This window comes from Candoia aspera, chromosome 2 (assembly GCF_035149785.1).
Source record: "Candoia aspera isolate rCanAsp1 chromosome 2, rCanAsp1.hap2, whole genome shotgun sequence".
NCBI lineage: Eukaryota > Metazoa > Chordata > Lepidosauria > Squamata > Boidae > Candoia > Candoia aspera.
Window position 1 is genome coordinate 105727666 of NC_086154.1, and position 22077 is coordinate 105749742.

The 22077-nt window shown below is 39.4% G+C and overlaps 1 protein-coding gene across 1 annotated transcript; it reads left to right on the forward strand.

The window, feature by feature from the left end:
* Nucleotides 1-1916: 1916 nt before the first annotated feature.
* Nucleotides 1917-21793, forward strand: LOC134489956 (uncharacterized). Its single transcript, XM_063292830.1, has 6 exons — nt 1917-2055; nt 14619-14759; nt 15698-16015; nt 17932-18186; nt 19092-19259; nt 21435-21793. Exons 2-6 carry the CDS (start codon nt 14693-14695, stop codon nt 21485-21487), a joined length of 861 nt encoding a protein of 286 aa, XP_063148900.1. The 5' UTR covers nt 1917-2055; nt 14619-14692; the 3' UTR covers nt 21488-21793.
* Nucleotides 21794-22077: the final 284 nt, after the last annotated feature.

Below are 22077 nucleotides of genomic sequence, written 5' to 3' on the forward strand. Positions count from 1 at the left end.
ACTTTTGCAAATTTCCCAGTTTGGGTGTTTCATGATGGAAGAATGGATACTCTGCTAAATTTACACTTGCACACACAGATGGTGATGCCCCTTTAAAGTCTGAGATATGTCAATTACAATCACCACATGTGACCCTGAGCCTCCAAAGTCCTCCAGGAAGACCTTGTTCTTGATTTGGACAAGTTCCTTGATTAGACATTAGGGAAAGTTGCTCCTACAGTGATAAACACTATGCCATCTCCAGTTACTACTGTCTTGGTTCACTGGATCTATGTTGTTAATGCTTAGATTAAGAAGGAACAGAAAAACAAACAAACAAAACATTGAGTAGCAAAAATTTCTCCTTAGAATTGATTAAAAAGTACTCCTGGTGTCCAAGGTAGAGTCGATAATTAAAGCAGTTAATTATCTAATTAGGAATCAAGGCAGGTTCTAAGGTCAGTTGTGTATTGTGTATTTCTATTTCAGAGCCTTCGAGAACAGCAAGTTTATTTTCTGCATCAGCTTAAGAGGTAAACAGTCTCATATTTCAAGCCTGTTATTATTTATTAAACACATTTATATGGCCACCCATTTTTAAACATCTGTGTGGTAACAAAAAAACGTAATAAACATAGTATTAAAAGACAACAACTGAATAAAAGCATAGCCAAGGCACCATTGAAAATCCACTAAAACATAAAGATAAGACACACATTCTGGGTTCCTCTAACATCCTGGCCCCAGCACATGGAGGAAGAACCAAGTCTTTAGGCTCTTCCAAAAGGCTAATAGGATTGGCTTATCCAAATCTCAGGAGGAAGCTGTTCTATAGGACAGGCACATTGACAGAGAAGGCTGAAAGCTGCACACCACCAACCAGCTGATCGACATGCAGCTGATCAGCAGAGCTGTTTATCTATTTAGTACTGTAAATTTACAGGCCACTTATCTCATATATACATGACTCTGGGTGGCTCACAATTAAAACAGAATAAAAAACAACAAAAATAATATTAAAAATAGCAGCCAAGAAGACTTACAACCACTCAAACAAGCCATGACAGGCTCACCCATGAGATCAGGGCCCCAGACTGGACGGCAAAGCCAGGTTTTTAGTGCCTTGGAAAGGCTAACAGGGTTGGGGCAAGTCTAATTTCTGGGGGGATGATGTTTCAGAGGGCAGGCACCACAGCTCTCCTCCTGGGTCCCAACAGATGACACTCTCTTGAAGACAGGGCCCAGAGGATGTCTCTCCTGCTGGATCTAACCCCAAGCCATGAAGGGATTTAAAGGCAACCTCCAGCACTTTGAATTGCACCAATCTCATCTCACTCACTCCCCACCCCCCAAAAAACTGTTGGGGGTACATGCCAAAGGATGGGGCATTACAGTGACCATAGCGTGGCACCGCTAGGTCATGCTTAGTGGCTGGAGTTGGACTGGGCTGGACTAGGAGGACTTGGGAATCCCTAGGTCAAGCCCAGCCGTAGCCATGGGAGTTCACTGGGTGACTGGGACAGGCACCTTTCAGCCCAGCCTGCCCCACAAGGCTGTGTGGGAAAGCTGGAGAACAGACTGCTATGGATGCTACCTTCAGCTTCTGGAGCAAAGGCAGGATGTAAAAGTAGATAATGAGGGGAATCTATATCTGTGCTTGAATCTGGGTCTGAACATTCAGCAATCTGTGATCTGAAGGCATGTTCCTGGCACCACGTTTTCCTTAAGACCATCCCCCCCCCCATTCTAGCGTAGTGGCCTTAATTTGAGGATAAGGTAGCAGAGAGCCCACTCTTTCTCCGCTCAGAAAACACAGTACTTGCAGCACGGATGAGATCATTCTTGCATGCTTTAACCTCAGTCTCTCTCAGGGGCACAGCCTAGATTGCAACACAGGAGAAGTGAAAGCAAAGGGCACTGCCAGTTACTTTCATTCCAGAACCTGCGCAACTCTTCTTCTTTTGTGAATCACACGGACTTCACAGGCATTAAAAATGTTGGGTCCTAGTCTTTGACAGCGGCAATGGAATCTAATTTCCCCCCTCACTGCTAAGAAACCAGAGTCTGACTTACCAGGTACAACTTTCTGTTGCTAAAGAATCCAGGTTTCTGCAAGTGATTCCAGGAACCGCTGGAGCCTTGTAGCTTGCAACCGCATGCAGTGTCTTGATGCTGTGTAAAATCCCTGCAGTGGAACCTTTATTAGCACTATTTTTAAACAAAATATGACTTTGAAAATGCATGTAGGTGTGTGCATGGCTAAATGTTCTGCTTTTGCTGTGTAGAAATATGGATGTATCTGGGGTTCCCGATGTGGTCTCTGGCACTCTTGCCCTTGCTGGCTGTGAATTAATTCTAGGAGTTATATTCTAACACCTATGGAAGAAGAAAGACCGGTCTAAAGGAAGCAACTGAAAGGAAAAAAATAATCACGGTGTTGTAGAAATGAAGACTAGGACGCTCGGGTCTTCATTCAGGAAAAGGGTTTAATATGCGCATAGGTTCAGACAAGCTCATGCTTCAAATCCTGAACCCCGAAGGTTCGGGGTCCTACTTCTTTTATACCCACCCCCCCTTAATGATTATACAGCATAGACTAAGTGTCAACTTAGAGATATATGATATAACTTTAAAAGCAAGCCGTGTGAAACAAGCCTGGAGGAGCTGGTGAGCTTCCTCCCCGTTCCTGATCTTTTCTCACCTAGTTGCTACAGAATACACATACATTCTTGTTTCTTATCTGCCCCTCCGGCTCTTCCCCACATACCACACTTGCAACAGATAGCTTACTTGCAATAGACAATTGCCTGATGAAAGGGCTTTAGTTCTCTGTTGTTTCCTTGACCCTAATTCCAATTCCACCTCAACGGGAGCAAATGACTGGAAGGGAGAGGATTGAGTTGGATCTCTTCCCCTTTCCTTGCAAAATGCTTTTTGGTTTTGATCAGTTGATTCAAATATGGTTTGCCAAGCTGCAGTTTGCCATAGTAAGATCAGATTTGTGTGTGTGAGTGAAAGCTTCCATTTTGTTATTTTTCTAGCTCTAAAGCTACAATATGGCCTGTCAGGAAACATACCCAGCTGCATAAGGAAGTTTTTGCAGTTTCCAAGATTAAGGACAAGTCAATGGCATCACAAACGCTGTTTGTGAGTGTGTGTGAAAAAAGGCAAAATGGTGGTAAACACTGCATGCAAATACATAGGGGCAGGGCTACAACTGTGCTGCCGCAACCACCAACTTGTCTTTTTTACCGCCCATCTTTTCTGGTGGTGCTGGATTGCAACATAGCCAAGAGGGCCATTTGATTGGAGCCTTAAGCAAAAAGGATCTAAAATTTAAATACTTGGTGTAATTACTTTTTAAAATGATTGTGAGTTTCATTTGTTGTTATTGTTGTTTTTAACATGGTAGTGTTTCTATTTTTATTATGGTTAGTGTTCTTAAAAGCTGAATATTTTGGCTATAATACAGGAAGAATGGCGTGTTTTGTATTTCCCTAATTCTCATTCAAAACCATTTAAGTCAATGACCATCTAGGGTTATAATAGCAAAGCCTAGGTGTTAATTATAAGCATTGTGTGAAAAAGCACATACTTTTAAGAGGTAACTGCCAGTCATATTTATTGAAAGAATTTGAGTACCAGAGTGATGAGAGAATGGTTTCAATCCATTTTCTCGACAACATGTCTCATTCAATCATTCAATCCCTTAAATGTGTTCATTGTACTGCTGTGTTTGTAGCATTCTCTTTAGGATGAAGTAACTTCATGATACATTAATAAAATCAGAGCAAACTCATGATCATTATTAGCATCAGCATTTTTATGTTACTGCATTTCAACTGGCTCTCAGTAGCATCTTGCATAAAGAGAACATTTAAAACCAGGAAAAGCCACAAGATTGCAATAGTGATGTCATCCACTGGGGCAAGTCCAAACTTAAGGCCCCCCAAATGCTCTGTGAAAGAGCTGTGTAGGTGGTCATTGCTCAGGTATGAGGGCAAGCTGTTTCACAGAAGGGGAACCACCACTGAGAAGACATGGCTATAGGATCCCCGTGGGGAATGGGACCCTTAGTGGGCCTTCTTTCCCTGATCTCCCTGGACAGGCAGATTCTTTTCAGAGCAGTTTGTCTTGAAGATATCCAGGCCCTGGGCCTTATAGGGCTTGAAAGGTAATGATCAGCCCCTTGAATTGCATCTGGTTGCTGACTGGCAAACTTAGAAAAAGCCACTAGGATCCTTCTGAAGGACAGCCATTAAATAGCAACCCTCTGAGGGCCAAGTCAGCAGAAGTTTCAGATATATTAACTTCCACATAAGGGAGGTGTTTCAGCTTTGATGATCATCTGCATTGTTTTTTGTTGCACCTAAATGTTTGTGTTTGTGTTTGGTAGACCACAGTTGCTTGGATCAAAGATATGTTAGGTCTTTGCACAAGGTAACTTACCCCTTTTGTTCTTTCAGTTGTGCTTTCCTGGAACTGGCATGACTTTAAGCACAGCTGTGGTTTTATATTCCACATTTTTAAGCAACTTCCTTAATGAAATGCCAAAGCCTAACCTGAGGATCTGTTTGAATGAGCAGGACTTTCGCAACCATTGTTTTTGTCCATGCTTGTTGAGAGCAGCTTGGATTATTTATTTAAATTTATATCTTCCATTTTCTCCAAGACTGTTTCATTTTATCCCCACAACAGCAGTCTTGTGAGGTGGACTGGACTAAGACAGAGTGAAATCATGCAGTGAAACCAAAATCACAGTGAATTACCCTGGTTGAGAGTGGACTTGAATCCAGACTGTAGTCTAGCACTTTAACTACTCCATGATTCTGCTTCATAATGTAAAATGTCTTTGTATTTGTTCCCCAGTAGCAGGCTGAGATCCAAAGGAGACCTGATGATCGTTAACTATGACTTACCTTGTTTGTCTGCTACATGTCATTGCACTGTAGGCAAAGTCCTTCATGCCAGTTGGCTATTGTGACTGGGATAGGAATGCCCTTTCCCCTCCAGTCACTGGTTGCTGCCCTTCATGGACCCTTTTTTAAAAAATAAATACACTGGTAGGGAAGTGAAACATGGTCCCCCCCTCTCCCTTCCTTCCTTAAATTAATAAGAGCTCTGCCACATTCCCCTTCTAGCCCAAATGCAGAAAGAATGATTATAAATATACAGTATGTGTGTGTGTGTGTGTGTGTGTGTGTGTGTGTGTGTGTGTATGTATATATATATATATATATATATATATATATATTTCTTTTACTTTTTTTTCTTTTACTGCTCCATGATGAATGCATCAGACAGGAAGATATCAAGTATGAGGGGAGTGAATGCAGGAGACTCATACAAAAGATCCATCAATGACACCCACATATCCTCAAAACTCCAGCGTGGAAAGGAAAGCAATAGGCTCTTGCTTTCTTCTTCAAGTTAGTTCTGGTTGGAAGGAAGAGGACATCTTGATTAAGTTGGGCCCAAGTCATTAAGACTGTAACAGTAAGCAACACCTGTTTGTCACCAGTCTCCCTTCAAGAAACAGACTGGCTAGCCAGAAAAAAAATTGTCAAGCCACTTCCAGATCTACAGAAAGTAAATGTGCTATTCTGCTCTTTGATATATCATGGGGTGCTTCTGCACGAGTCACTCTTTAGAGTCAGGGAGAGATTAACTGTTCATCCTTAAAGTGAAGCAGCAGACTATCTGGAAAAGAAGACAGGCAAGAAGAGAAGGCACATCCACCTACTGTATGTACTAGGACAAGTACTGTGACTACACCCTACCCTACTGACTACCTTAGTCGTTACAGATGTGCTTACCTCGTGGATGACAATGAGTGATGGACAACCCAATCTTAATTGGCCCAGTCCTGTTCCAAAACAGAAATTGAATTATTCACCAAAACCACAGTGAAATTCTCTTCCCTAAATGTAAAGTTTATGTTTATGCACCATCTAACAAAATTATGTTTGTGAAAATAGTAGTAGTAGAAGTAGTAGTAGTAGTATGCCTTTTACCAAGGTATGGAACAATTCAGGGAAGCACAGTAATTGCAAAAGTCCATCCACTAAAAAAAATCATTTTTAACTGCCAACCAGCTAAACAAATATTTACAATTAAAACCCAACCCAGCACAACAATCAGCTGGAGCAACAGCTTATAATATGTCAGAGTGCAGTTGTGTCCATATCTACTAAAATAGATATTAAACTAGAAATTTGTCAACAATGTGATATAAACAGCCACCACACACCCACTAGTCAACTAAAAAGACCTTTATATACATTTTAAAGGTCATAAAGCCTTTATAGACCATGAAAGGAAGGATGAAGCTTATTCCAGATTCATGGGAGCTCAGAGCCTGACATTGCTACTCTGGTGTGAAGAACAGAGAACAAAGATCCTACCCAAAAGAACATAGCAACTGAACAGAATTGTAGGGAGAGAGAAGAGCAACCAGGTACTGGGGACTGGAGGGCTCTAAACATAAGCCCTCGTACTTTAAAACTGAGCTCTATCTCAAATAGGGACCCAGCAAAGATCCCTGCAGCATAGTGAGACATGAAAGTAGTGTGAAAGGCCCAGAACAGCCCAATTAGCTCTCTTCCTGGAGTAGAATTAGAGGGTGGAGAGAGGAGTCAGGAACACATGGCAGGAGAGTATAGCAGTACTTTAAGTATGAAAGAACCAAGACATGCACCAATCCTGTTTTATTTCTCTTGCAGTGCTTCAGAAAAAACAGTGCAGTAAAGTTCTTTGCATTCATTCATAAAAAAATTAAAAGTTGCAGCTTGGTCATAGTACTTAATGATGAACCTTTACCTCCTGTACAGATGGCCACACTGGTTTAAAGAGTCTGCCCATCCAAGGTTACGAGGAAATATCTTCTGATCCTTCTTCATTTCTGTGGCTCCTAGAAGTTCAGCTGGTGAGTTCATGGATCATGTGGATGTGCCCAGACTCCAGAACTATGCCCCGTTCCCTTGGACCCCCTTTGCTAGCATTTTGGTGTGGTACAAATTTCATCTTGTAAATTGTCATTGGACTTGTATTCATTGAAATTAGTTTGGGGTTCAATTTTAAATGTGACCTCCAAATTGTGGATTTTTGTTGAGATATTTTATTAGATGATGTGCTTTAAATAACATTGATTACAATCCGATTTGAGTGTATCTACATGCCATGGAGAATAGAGATGCCATTTTTTAAACTGAAACCAAAATATGGATGAACAATAATATGTAATATATGAAATATTTCATATTGCATAGGAATATTTTACATATTTTACATCAGTTTTCCTACTGCTCCCTGCTCCCTCTCCCCCACCTCAATTTGGTTGATTGGGGCATTCTACAAATTGTATTTTCCTGGTTAAAGGCTGGATTACTTTGGAGCAAGTTAATAATCTAATGAGCATACAAGATACGCCTTTTGAGTTTCTAAGCAAACAAACCTCAGTTCAATTTAATGTTTTGAGTAAGTCCTGTATCTGTGACTTATGGGCTGGCTTGTATTCTGTGTAATACACAGTTTTGAGAGAGAGAGAGAGAGATTGACAGTAGGTGTATGGAAAATACAGCATGAATATGAAGGTAATATATATTTAATTTGTTTTTGTTTAAAAAATGAGTTCACTAACATCACACAGCAGCTGATGTTCTTTATGGCCAGCTAGTACCCAACACACTTACTGGTTTCAGCTCTACTAGTGGCAAACACAGCTTCAGCCCAAGTTACTAATGATTAACATGTTGTTCTGTTGAACCAATCCCTTTAAAACTTGAAAGAGAGGCATAATATCTGTGCTGGGGGCTGGGTAGAGAAGAGCAATCAATCAATCACTATGTTTCACCCAATGAGTAAAATATCTCCCTATTTTTGACTCTGATTGGTTGGCAGGGATCACTTAGGTGTTTGTTGTGAAAAAGCCAATGCTATCTGTGGCATGGGGGGTTTGTGGCCAGGCTGGCTGCTTTTAGCTGGTGTCAGTCAGCAGAGAAAAAGGGGAAAAATGAGAAGAAGCTCAGGTATGGCCTTGAAGTGCAGGTGTGCTGTCACCAGGGCAGACAAGCTGCCCTGGTTGCTAGTCAGGAGTGTTGTGGGGTGGATGGAGGCAGCATTCTGATTGGCCAAACATAATACACTGTGAGTTCAGCTTAGGCCTGAAAGCAGCTGGGTAACTTTGGGCCAGTCACTCTCCCTCAGCTCAACCCACCTCACAGGGATGCTGTCGTGGGGAAAAGAGGAGGAGGAGGAGGAAGTGTTAGAGTGCTGGAAAGTGTTTGGCTGCCCGAGAGATCAGAAAAAACACACACCAGGCATTTCTATAAAAATAAATGTATTTACAGAAAGCATAAAAACATAAAACAGTTTCATATCCAGATATCTGGATAGGCTCAAAAGCTTCTTACAAGCTTATACACACACACACGCTCTGAGTAGGACTGGAAGGAGAGACTATGTAAAAGGAAACTAAGCAAGTCCAGGCACGTTCCTTTCACAGGCAAATCAGCAGCTTTTCCTTATATGGTTATTCTTTTCACACCCAAAACTGAGGATACTTAAGTTTGACCTTCTGACTCTGCCAGAGTGATTTGTTACCAACTTAGTGGCTTGCTACTTGCAAAACAAGGAAATACCAACAGGAAGGAGTATTGGGTACGTTCAGCATCTTGGGTTAGTTATTTTAAAAAAAAGGTGGGATAAAAAAAATCTAATGTGTGTGTGTGTGCATGTGTTGGGGTTTAAAGTCCAGGGAGAAAAGCCACCTCCTCAGTTGCTGCTGGGTTGATGTGTAAAGGGGGAGAGAGAGAGAAAAGAAAAATGGAGAGACATGTCAGGTTTGAGTCTGTGCAGCTGTGAGGCATCAAGGCAGTGGGTGCCTTTGGAGAGACTGTGTTAGAAGTTGGTGGCTTCCTTCAGTGTGCTGGGCCATTGGAGTGTGCAGTTGCTGTGTCCTGGCTCCAGAGGGAGGAAGGGGTTGGAGATGTCACCTGGAGGCTTCCTGGGACAAGAGAAGTGAAGACCCAGACAGAGGGATGGGCTTTACCTAACACCCAAGGTAGACAGGGACAGAGGGTGACGGTTGCCTGCAGGTGGACAACTGGAGTCCTTGGAGAAGCCCCCCACCAGGAAAGACTGGGCAGAAGACTCAGAGGGAGATGCATCACACAACGTCAATTGTAGAGGGATGGCTGTTGGGATCCAAAAAGGCACAAAGAACGGCTTTAAGCATGCCAAAAATCAGCCAATTCCCTTCTTATCTTTCCCTTCTTAACTTTCTCAGTGAAAAGGTGACAGGGAGTAGAAAGGGGAGGAGTCTGTTGCTAAGCTGGAGAGTGGGTATTTGCTGACAATATAGCTCTTGGAGAGAGGTAAAGGAAGTTAGAGATTGAACTTTGGACACTCTGCTGTAAATAGTTTCGTTTTGCCTTAATTCCTATAAATTGCTGCATGTGCTTAAAGTCACACATGGCAGCAGTTCAACACAACACACCTGACTTAGGCAAATACACCAAAATAGAAATACCCAGAATAATGGACCTTATCAACCTCTGCCTTACAACCTACTTTCAGTCTGATAGACAAATATACCAACAAATCAAAGGAACACCCATGGGATCACCTATTTGAGGATTCATAGCAGAGATTGTAATGCAGCATCTGGAAAGGATAGCACTCCCACACATACAACTCAGTCAATCAATCAAGCAGCAAACAACAGCCCAATCAAGGAACTCCCAAGGAGAGAACATCACCCCCACCAACACAAGCTAGACAGTATGTAAACAGAAAGCAAGCCCAGTCCCTGTTCGCACTGAAGATGTTGCCTAGCCTGGCAATGAAACGTCTGCAAGGAAACAACAAGGCTCAGAGAGCAGAAAGGACTCCACAGTCACACACACTCCCAGCTGTAAAAGTACGTTCAGTCACACTGTGACAATCTCAACTATGTACATGCAGTAATCCTTTTAGTGGCAAAAAGTGTGCTGCAATACTAGACTGTAAATATAGACTGTAGGCCTATACTACAATTAGAAAGTTACACTACATGCCCCGGAAAACAAACAAAGCAATGCTAAGTGTAAATTATGCAGAGAAGTCCTTACCTTATTGTATATATTCTTCCCACAAATGTCAGAAATCTGGATAGCATCTTCTCTCCTTTTTGCACTGGATATCTTCCATCTGTTGAAGGACACACTAAATCGCAATTCAAAAAAGAGAGAAGGACACTCTCAGTGATAGAGAAGGGGAATAAGGTGTTATACAAGATTGGAAATAATAAAAGAACTCACCAAATTTTTCAAGGAATTATATTCTAAACATAAAATTGACAGGAAAAATCTGAAAACATACATTAAAGACTCAGAACTTAAAGAAGTCACTGAAGAATATAGACAAGTACTAAATAAATGTGTAGCAATTCAAGAGATCAAAGAAGCAATAACAACCATCAAAATTGGAAAAGCATAAGGTCCAGATGGGCTGAGGGCCCAATATCACAAAATGTTAGAGGAGGAACTGGCAGAGCCACTAATGAAAATGATGAATGAAATTCAGATAACAAAAACAATACCAGTGACATGGAAAGAAGCATACATAACTTTAATATACAAAGTGTATTAGAAGAGAATCATCTGAAGAAATCTCAGACACAGAGACCAATGTAACCTCTGAAGAAGAAGACTTTGTGAAAAAACAAACTGGTTGTGATACAGCAAAAGATTCAGTGAAATATCTAGGACTCCACTTGACAGGATGCAATGAAGAAACATTTCAAAATAATTGCGACAAATTATGAAAATAAAATGAAACCTTGAAAGGGGGAAAGGTTTAAAACTTTCTTGACTAGGACCCCTTGCAGTAATAAAAATGAATATACTACCCAAGGTGAACTTTCTATTCCAAATGGCACCACTTACAATTTCTGACAATAATCTGCAAGACTGGTAAATCACTCCAATAGAATATTAGAGAATATTGGTGGCGCAGGGTTGAACTGTGGCATTCTTGGTGCTCTCTGAGCTTGGTTGTTTGCTTACAGACATTTCATTACTCAACTAGGTAACACAGTAAGGAATTATTAAAAGATTTATATGGTGAAGGAAAAACCAACAGTAAGATTCAAAACCTTGCAAGACTTAAAAGACAGGTCAACTAGCATTTCCTAATTTCAGAACGTATTACAGAGCAAGTTCCCTATTATGGATTACAGAATAAATAAAATTTTCAAACAGCAGAACATCAATTATAGAAGGAGCAGACTTAGCTAATGGACTTCATAGGTATCTATTATATAAATAAATAAAAGAAGAATCCAAGGGGCGTATTAAAAGAAAAGGTTTGTTAAACGCTTGGAATCTTCTAAAAGCAAGGATGAGTCTCACCAGTAGCATCACCACCAAACTTTTTTATGCTGTGGTAAATTACAGTAAAAAAGATTTAATTACATATGCCAATATGACATATCCAGATTCAGGAAATAGATTAAAGAGCAAGAATTGTCCAGTGAAGGAAGGAACTTACCGTCATTAGTGTATCTGCAAGTATACATGGAAAAATAAAAATCGTAAAAAAGGAGGAGGAGGGACCTTGAGGAAGAGAACAGAATTTGAAATGCTTATACAAAACCAAGAACAATATTATGATGTATTTACAAATTACATACGTGTTGAAATACAATATGAAGACAGAACAAATCAAAAATGTTATGATGAAGTTGATGTAAAATTCAAAGAAGCAATCACAGTGGCCCAATGGGAAAAGTTATGGAAAAAATCTATTAAATTTACTCCAAGCTATAATTTAAGGGAAATTTGGTGTGAAATATTTTACAGATGATGCATAACTCTGTGAATGATTGCCAAGACAGACAAAGCATATAACAACGAATGTTGGAATAACGAAGAAGGAACATTTTGTCACGTGGTGGTTATATAAAAAAACAAACCAACCAACCTCAGAAATACTGGAAAGAAATACATCAAAACATTCAAACAATTCTAAAAATAAAGTTTGAACCGAAACCAAAGATACTTTTATTACAGATATTTCACTATTTCAACATAAAAAATATATTTAAAAGACCCCTTTGTATTACAACTGAATGATCTCTGGAGCTGCATATCCCTATATTTATAATGTGATACCTCGTGCTGGATTTCCCATATAAATGCAAATTCACTGAAACTGCAAGGGCAAAAGGAAAAAAAAAGTGATTTGACCCAATAGCAATTCTTTTAACTCATACTAGGCACAGATGTGTCAGTGACAACATCCACATCATCACAGAAAGTTGTATTATGGGGAGAAATTATAATATATGTTGATAGCCATTTGTTTAAAAATCAATTACAACAGGCTAACCTTTTGTTAGTGACATGAACAACAGAGACAGGGCACCCTCTTTTGATGAGAAAAAGTACACCAGAATGGTTTTATAAATTAATGTGGGTACAGGCTTCTAATCTGATTGTGAAACGAATTCTATTGCCATTTTCATAAGGTGACTTACTTCAGAGCTAGTACCATGTAGTTAAAAAGTTATGAATTAGTAGTACCAATAGATGCTGAATATAGAAAGTGCTTAAGTATCTTCCTGACAATCGTACAATGTGGACAACTGCATATATTCAGTGTTGAGAAAACAAAGCGAATGAGAGTTTCCTCTGATCTGAGAGCCAAATGAGAAAAGGGATAAACTACTTCAGCCTGCAAGAGTGAGCCATATTGTTCAGTGTTAGGGTGTTTAACATTACTAACAACAGCAAACAACTAAAGTTCCTTTTAGGAAGTTTTGTGGGGGGGGGGGTTTGAACATGAAAACAAAAGCAAAAGTTTCAGTACCTGTAATCTTAAATAGTTCAATCTATTCTGCCATTCAGGATTTTATTCCTGTTTTTGTCTCCAGTGGATTGCTTGAATTGTAATGTGCTTCTATGTGCATCTATAAGCACTTGGGAATAAAACAGGGATTTGCTGATAGATGGGGCCTCTGCATCTCTGTCCCTTCTACCCTTTCATGCCCTCAATTTCCAGGAAGTTGTCTTCAACATTTATCCAATACAAAAAAAGGCATCCGGGGATTTCTTCCGGGCACAAGTGATGAGTCTGGAGCAAGCTATGTTTAAGGAAAAGCAACCTGTGTGAGATCTTCATTTAGAAACTGACAGATCCAAAATGCCAAATTGTATCTGAGGGAATGTTCACCTCAAGGCTCTCCATTATCCCCAACTACATTCTTAAGAGTCTTTCCTCCTCATATGGGAAGGTGTTCACACTAGCAAGATTTAATGCCCTATTGTTGAAACTTGGGGAGAGGCAGCTTAATAACATCTCCTATTTAGATTGCCACTGCATGTGCTCAGAAGGAACAACTGAATTATAGCTCACTCCCTGTTGCACTGCCCATTATATCACAATTGGCTATCAATTCTGATAAACCCTCCCCTTGCTCAGTGTGTGGGCTGGCCCAAGTCCCAGACTGTATACTTTTTATTAACAGAAATTAACCTGAAATTTTTAAGAAACTTGTTAAATTTTGCTCCACTGCATTTGCCATAAGAAGCCAATGGTTTTAAAGTTACTTAGGCTTGGAGCATCTGGTTGTTTGGGGGACTATTTCAGTACCTATCCAATGCTGTTTACTGTGTTACTACTGCTGTTTATATACATATATGTGGAATCAAACACAAATATTCAAGGCTGAACTGCAGTATTTATTAAACAGTGTGCACTGGAGGGGTTCTCACCAATGCTGGGTGCCTCCCCTGCAGGCAAAAGTAATGCACTGATATTTATACATTACAGAAAAGAAAATTTACATGTTCATATGATGATGTGGGCATACATACTGTACATATTCCTAAGCAATAAATCTCAAGTTACTTCCTGTCCTACTTATGTACTCTGAAGAAAGCCATTGTCTTAGTGGGGAGAAGGGAAGGAGCAGACTTCTCAAATACAGAGATTCATGGATTGCTGTGGGGATGCTCTGATAAGACTGGTGTGTGAAGCCTGCTTCAAGGCTACAGCACATTCCTTATGTTGCAATTTGGTTTAAGTGAGACAATTCCCTGAAAACTCTGAAAAGTTATTTTCCTCACCTATATATATATAACACACTTTAGTCCAGGGTATGGTATAAAAAGTCAATATGGAGGCTGCAATGGTGCAGTTGAAGCTCCACCTGTTTTTGATGTGCATCGCATTTGTCTGATTGGATTTTAACCTATTTTACCCATTATTTTATTTCCTTCCTTTGATACTTATTATTATAAAATACCCATTATTTTATTTCCTTCCTTTGATTCATCTTACAAATATGCATTATCTTTCTTCCTTTCAATTTGGCCTGTTACTGTAAATGTACAAATAATAACTCCTTGCCCTTCAAACAAGGAAATAATCTTTTTATAACAAGCAGCCAGTTGTATCCACACAACTTTAATTACCATTCTTTTGTATGATGAAGAGATTTCTCTCTTCTACATAATTTTATGTGACTTGTTTTTTAAAGGAAGCCTTTAATCCAGAAGTACAGGGTAAGTGATTATTTGGGGGAATAATTCTGTTCAAAGATTATTCTACTGGAGCAAGACGGAGAAGGAATTCTTGATGTCCTCATTTCTCAACAGGAGAAAAATGATTGCTGTTTCACGGTCTTCCACAGAGATTCTGACCAGAAGCAACTGTTGTTAATATTTAGCAGATGGCATCTTTCCAAAAGTTACCTTTGACTTTCCTGCTGCTGATCGTTTTAGGTGACATTCAAGCAGGTAAGTTTTCCATTTTCTCTGTTTCCTTAGCTACTATATTTTTATAGTGTCTTATAACAGGACATGAGTGAGGTTCATTCAGTGGCACTTCCTTTACTCTTATTTTACCTTGCTTTTTATTGGAGAAGGAAAGAAGACAAACTCCAATTTCTAACACTAAAATTACCACTGCTGTATATTTGAAGAATTGAAATGGCATGTTTGTATTTATGTGCATTGGCTGTGTCAGGTCAAGGAACACTAATCATCTGTACAGTACAGTAAGGCAGGCAGGCAGGGAGGAAGGGTAATCGGCAAATTTATGCTGAGGTCCAAATGCCACAGTCATGAATTTTGGAAAGCCTACTTCCAAAAGAAAGCATAGCCTGCAGCTGGATAGTGATCAGGGCAAGAGGCTCAGGAGAGACCATCCCTAGTTTCTCAAGTGGTACAGGGGATGGAGGGGAGAATTGTTCTTTCAGATTTGCAAGATTCTGTCAATATCATTACAATAAAGTAGAATTAGCTCATCTGGTTGTGATTCCTATCTGGTCTACCCCATGAGGCCAACAACAACTCACAATAAGCATTTTTTTTTATCATGGCGTAAAGTTTGTGTGAATCCAGGCATTGTGGTTTACCATAATGTAGAAACAGCCCATTACTATTCAGCTAATCATGTATTATTTTATCTGAATCCAGTCAATGTGCATCATGAATGGAGCTTATCCATACTTCAGACAAAACAGAGGTGACTACATTGAATAGCAACCATTCTCCCAAACTTTAGGAGAGCTTTCTTATTAGCCTTATTGCTTGAACTACTAAGCGCTGAACTTTTTGCAAACCAAGTATGCCTTCTGGCTGAAGAAATAATATTCTTAATTCCTAACTATTCTTGTTTGGTACTTGAAAAAAAAATGCAGTGTAGTTGTATGTTTCTTCTGCTTTTTTCTCAGAGAGTGGTTGTTTATCATGTTCAGAACACAACATTACAGAACTTGGAAAAGGCATTATCATTAAATGCAAGAATAATGGACCCATTTTAAGTATAGGAATGACATTCTGCACCACCAGGGGAAACAACTGTTCCATCAAAGGTGTCATCAACGAACAGAAGAGAAATTTGACTGTTGGTGAAACAACACTGGAAATTCAGAACTCTGTGGTTTTTCTGAATATTAACCAAGTAAAGATATCACATGAAGGAAACTATAGATTAACATATGTAACTGAAGAGTGTATGAATCAACTGACCATATCTCTAGAGGTGTTTGGTAAGTCTGATCCAACTATCAATGGATATCATGAAGCTAGATTTGAATGTGTATTGGTCAAAAATAGTCGCTATAGCAGCTGCCATTTAAAAAGGAACACATGAAATTTCACTATTGAAACTGTAGCTTTCACCATAAACCTTTGCAGGAAGGGGGGCAAGGAGTGGAGCAAATGACTAAATGTCCATCAGGACATAAACTCCAGCCCTGACATACTTGTGTGCTACCTTGCAATCCAAGCATGAAAAGCGGAGCTTGCATCGTGACATCATGGCTGCGAAGAAATGTGGATCTTCCCTTGGGAAGGAGGATGAGTAAATGAACTATTAAAAGGGAACTTTGAGAAAAGATTATACTGTACAGTCCTGAGGAAGATGAAAAAGTAAGAAATAATCCTGCCTTGATTTTGTTTAGTGGGTCAGAAAGAAACTTGGAGGGGGCAAAGTCAAGAAACAGGGATGGCAGGGATTCTGGAGTGCTCTTTATTGTAGGTGGTAGAATAACAGAATTTTGAAAGCCTGTCAGGGTTTATCTCTCCCCATCTTTATACTAAACAAAACCAACGTGGGGTTATTCTGAATTATTTTCTCAAGCTTTCCTCTTTCTTAGGATTGTGTGATTTTTTTTTCAAAGTTCCTTAACAGCTTGCTCATTCCTTCCTCATTCCCAAGGTCAGCTCTACATTCCTTTACAACAGCATACTTTATGTTCACACTTGATGTTATTTTAGCATCAACATGATTAGGAACAGACAAAATGAAAATTGTATTTGAATGTTAGATCTTATTTTGTCACAGGAACAAAAGTAAGGTTAACAAGGTATGGCCAACTAGTCCTGCACCGCTGTTTCCAGCAATGTCAGTCAGATGCTTCTAAGAAGCTTCCAATCAGACTTCTCCACTTGCTTATTCCCTGAGCAGGTATTTAGAAGTATATAACTAATAGAATGTCATAAACACGAATGCTTTGAAATATACTTTCAAAACGCTTTTTAGAAAAGACTGCAGGAATATTGTGATGGTTTAGCTGTTCAAATGTAATGTAGCAGGAGGATTCTTGCTGCAGAGGTCATGGCTATGAAACAAAATAAACACTACTAAGCCAGCAAATGATACTGGAAGCTGTGTGCTTTGATGCTGAAAATCAAGAAGAAATTTAAGGTGAAGAGATAGGCATTGCTTCAGGACAGAGGGCTCATGAATTTCATGTACGTAGAAGAATGTCATCTGATGGGACCTCGGAGGCATGCCTTCTCTGTTGCCATGCCTGCTCTCTGGAATGGTGTTCCCCCTGAGGTTCAAATGGCCCTGATCCTGGCATCTTTCAAGTAGGCCTTAAAGACCTGGTTATTTCCCCAGGAATTAGTTAGGAAATGTCCCTTTGGGGGATTTTATTAGGTGTTTTGCTTTTTATTCCTTGGCTCATTTCCTCTATCGTTTTTAAAGTATTGATGGTTTTTTTTAAATTGTACAATGCCCAGGGTAATTTTTTAGCTGGGTGGCCTATAATAAAACAAACAAACTCTTGTTCTTCTTTTAAAGACTAGAATATTATTGCAGCAAAATGGTACATAATATTAACCACAACAAGCTAATTTTAAATCCTCCAAAAAACAACAACAGATGTATGTATTTGGTCTGCAAATTATGATGTCTCTGGGTCTATTCTGTAGGTGTTCATGGTAGTCACATTACTCCTTTTTGATATGATGAAATGAAAAGAATTAGGCCTGAATGATAACTGGCTGAGATCAGTACATCCCTGAAGAGAGACAAGGGATGGGAGTGATACAAATATAATTGAAAAAGCAGTAGACCCTGGAGGAACTCTTATTCCTTTAAAATCTATGAGCAATTTCTCTGTTTTGCCAAGATGTAGTTCTCCTGTTCTGATTAGTGCATTCTCATATTTTACAGCGCCATATACTAGCCCTCAAGTCATAAAACGGAATGACACTCTTGTTTGTACGGCATCTGGAGGTTACCCAGAGGAAAAGCTCTATTGGGTTTCTAAGGCTGGAACTAATCTGACTCATAACTCAACATATGAGTCTGTGAAAAATGAGGATGGGTCATTCAGTCTAAGCAATACCCTTCAGCTGGAATCTCCTCTCTCTGAAGCTGAATATTGCTGTACTTTTAACAAGACAAGAGTTCCCAGCAGACAACCAGGTGTGTTTCATTTTTTTCATTGTCAGGTCTATACTTCAAATTGACAACAACCATCACTGCCAACCAAGGAACGTTGATAATTATATGTACTAAAAGAATAGTTAGCAAATAAGTTTATCCCAAAATAGTCTTGACAGTGTGTTTGTCTGGATCCCGTTAGGAACTACTCATATATTTCAGCTGAACAATTTTGGGTGGGTAATGAACATTTTGGAGTAATTAAATGGAAATTTAATTATAAGATCTTTGGGGACAAATTAATAAAAGCGTAAGATTGATGCTCAGACTCCAATCTCTGTCTTGCACTGAGTTCTTGGCAAGCTACTTATCTCTGTCTGGACTAGAACTCCAGCAGCACATGAAGTCCATCACTTTGTCATGTTACTTGTTCCATGCATCTAATATTCAGTGATCTTCTGCCTATACAGAAGCTCCATTTAGCTGTCATGATTGAGAAGAATTAATAGGAAGTACTTAGGTTGACAGACCTGGGAGAAGAGATTCTTTTCACACAAGAAGGGGCAATGGATGTGGCTGGGAGGCAAGGCGGGGACTTGTAGCAGTCCCACTTTTGGGAAGGGAATGGCTTCCTACCATGTTGTGTCTTTGATTAGAACTATCCATATGCTTTGCTAGGTAGTAGTATATAGTTGAACTTGTCTGAATCCAAAAAGCTAAGCAGGATCAGACCAAGGTCATACTTGGATGGGAAACCACCAAGAAAACTCAGAACTAGACTAATTTGGAAGAAGGTAATGACAAACCACTTCTGTGCTGTTGCCAAGAAAATCATATGGACATATCCATGAAATTACCAGGAGTTCAGCTCAAACTCAAGAAGACACTACCTTGTTAATTGTCCAGGAAAAATATTCATTTTCTTTTCTTTATTTTATTTTATACAGCCTCTGCATGTATGACACTTGAAAGTGTTACAACTTCCATGAGTAAAACAGAAGAAACCACACTGGAAAAAAATAGGATACCATTCATTATGATTCCTTTTATTTTGTTGGCTTTTGTTTTCTTTGCTGTCTTGTACAGAAGAAGGAAGAAAGATGCATCTTGGGCAAGTAAGGGCTAACCGTAGATTGATATTTTTCAATGCTTAATGACCATTTACTGGAACCATTGCTATGGAGACAGACATGACCAAAAAAAAAAGATACTGGGGCTGAAGTTCTATGTATATTTGGCATGAAAACATTGTATCAGCCTCATTATGTATCATTACTTCTGGGACCTCACATCTGAATATAGTTCAGTCTATATTGCCTTGAAAAAATTGAACAGAGATTTGAAAGGGGCAAGTGCTTTCTAGTTAACCTGAATCCAGTGAATCACCACCCAACAAGCCGTGACTGCTGGCAGAGACATTTTAAGGCCAGAGTGTCCATATGAGCCTCCAACCCTTTTCACTGCATCCTCTTGTCAGTGTGATTTTTTTTTCTATTTGTATTTTATCCACTGAAGTCAATTCCTGATAACTGAAAGTGCATGGGAAATCCTAGAATATGGAAAAAACTCTTGAGATTACATTTTAATTTATTTTTCTTGCTAGGAAAAAAAAATCCCAGAAGAAGGCAGTGGCCAACCACATCTGTACAGTTGTTAAGAACACCACATGGCTGTGTTCATGTAGGTTGTCAGGCACTTAATTAAAAAGAGACTTCTCTCTGTTTGTTGTCTTGAAGAAAAAGCATGGCTCCATTAAATTGTTTCAATACTCAGGCATACTCTGAATGGGAACAATTAAAGAATATATTTTATATTATATTATAAAACCATCATATGTTTTAAGGTTTTATATTTTATTTACATTACATTTCATTTAAACTTTCTTCACAGTCCAGAGTTACTGTGGCAAGAGGGGCAGCCATATAAATCAAAACAAACAAACAAAGGTTGATTAAAAATGAACTATAGAAGTAGAATTATTGCATTAAAACAAACAAAAAAACAGAAAAGTCCGTAGCTCTATAATACTCATTAATTGTTTTCTCAGTGTTGGTAGTTTCAGTTTTTGTTTGTTATTCCTTGTTTAGAATGTATGAATTCAGTCTCGCAAACATATTCATCAGAAAGGGGAGTTTTCCCTGCTTTCTTCCAAACCAAGGTAGATATATATCTCTTTATAGATATATATCTATAAATATGTTTACATGCCTGGTAGTTACTCACACAGTTAATAACATGACTGATTCAGTGGCTTTCTTGCTGCCACTTCTATAATCTCCGTTTCCCCCACCAGGGAAGAGAGATTGCTCTTGATCCAATCAGCAAATATAAGGTTGCCTCGAATGGCACTAGTGCTCATTATGCTTACATAAGCTCCATTCCATTCTTTACAAACTTGTTAAGCTAGATGTTGCTTGGAAGAGCTGTATGCTTTTCCTCATAGCACTTGGTCAAGCTGGGCATGAACACTGCCACCTCTTGTACTTTCTCTGCAAGTGTGACCTAGTGTAATGATTGTCTACCTTAATAGACTCAGACTCACAAGCAGGAACTTAATGATATCTGATTTATTAAAGAATAGTATGCAAATACAGAGAAAGCTGAGAATGAGCAAAAGCGCGCCAAACACAAACTAAAAACCCTCGGCACAAACATAATCCCTCCCCTCGCCCTGCCGTTGCAAACTCCCCCCCCCCCCAGGTGCTGGTAACCGTTTCTGCTGATGTCCTGGGAAAGGAACCTTGAACACACGAGATAACCCAAACACATTCCAATCCAGCTGCTAACATATAACAATCCCACAAGATGGAATCCTCCTCCCCTCCCAGACGAAACACGCATCAGCCAAATGACATGCGAAACGTTATGATGTAACGGCAACATTGGAACGGTGAACATGACACCTAGGAATGTAGGATGCTTTCTGATAGTGGCTCAAACTATCAAGTGATTTAAATCAGTGTTGTTGACCCTGACTAGCAGCAGTCCTGGAATCCTTCCCAGCCGTAATTGCAGCTATTTGGATTGAACATATATATGAACCATGTGCTCTGTGGCTGATCCTCTGATCCTCTGTGCGGGATAGAGTTTTTGATTAGGACAAAAAAGTGTCAAGGCTCCTTAAGTCAGGTTCATCTCTTGGAGACTAGATGGACAAAAAGCAATTCAAACAACTTAACGGCAAAGGTTTATTTTTTTTTATTAACAGCATTTGCATACAAATAATTGCATGATCTTCTGCTTTGGGAGCCTATTAAATATTTTTGTTCATTCTTTTTCTTGCTTACCAGGAAGAATTTCTATTGTAGTTGGAAGAAAAGACGTGCTTATCCGTCTTAATTAAAGGTCATGATCTTCAGGCATTGGACAAGATTTAAATTCTGTTTGCTTTAAGTACTTTAAACTCTGCATACTCTTCCAGTCCAGCATCAGATAAGTAATGGGATCTAAATTGAAGCTTGCCTTGGAGAAGTCAGATGCTCTTGAATTCATGTCCTTTTCTGAAAACTGGAGAAATAAAACCTACAGATGTAAATAACAATGAAGAGATTGAAAAGTTTATCAATTGTTATCAACAGGACACAGATTAAAAAATATGGGCTACAAGAATTAAATGTAATTATCATGAACAACTTTGAAAGACTTGGCACCAGATTCTCTATGTCCTTTCCCCATCCCCACGCCTAAAGGCCAGGTTGTTTTGCTGCCTGCTCAAAGAGGCTTTTTCAATGGCTACTGCTAGAGGTGTATACAAAATAGGGAAAATTCTAGAACAAATACTTTGCATTCCAGAGGTTCTCCTGAACCATTTTGGTTCAGTGACAATTTGGCAGGAACAGAATCTGCAGTGCTTTGGCTATTCCAGGTTTCAACCAAACAATATCCAAACAGGTTGATATGCATTGTCTCCTCCTCCTGCTCCTCCTGCTCCTC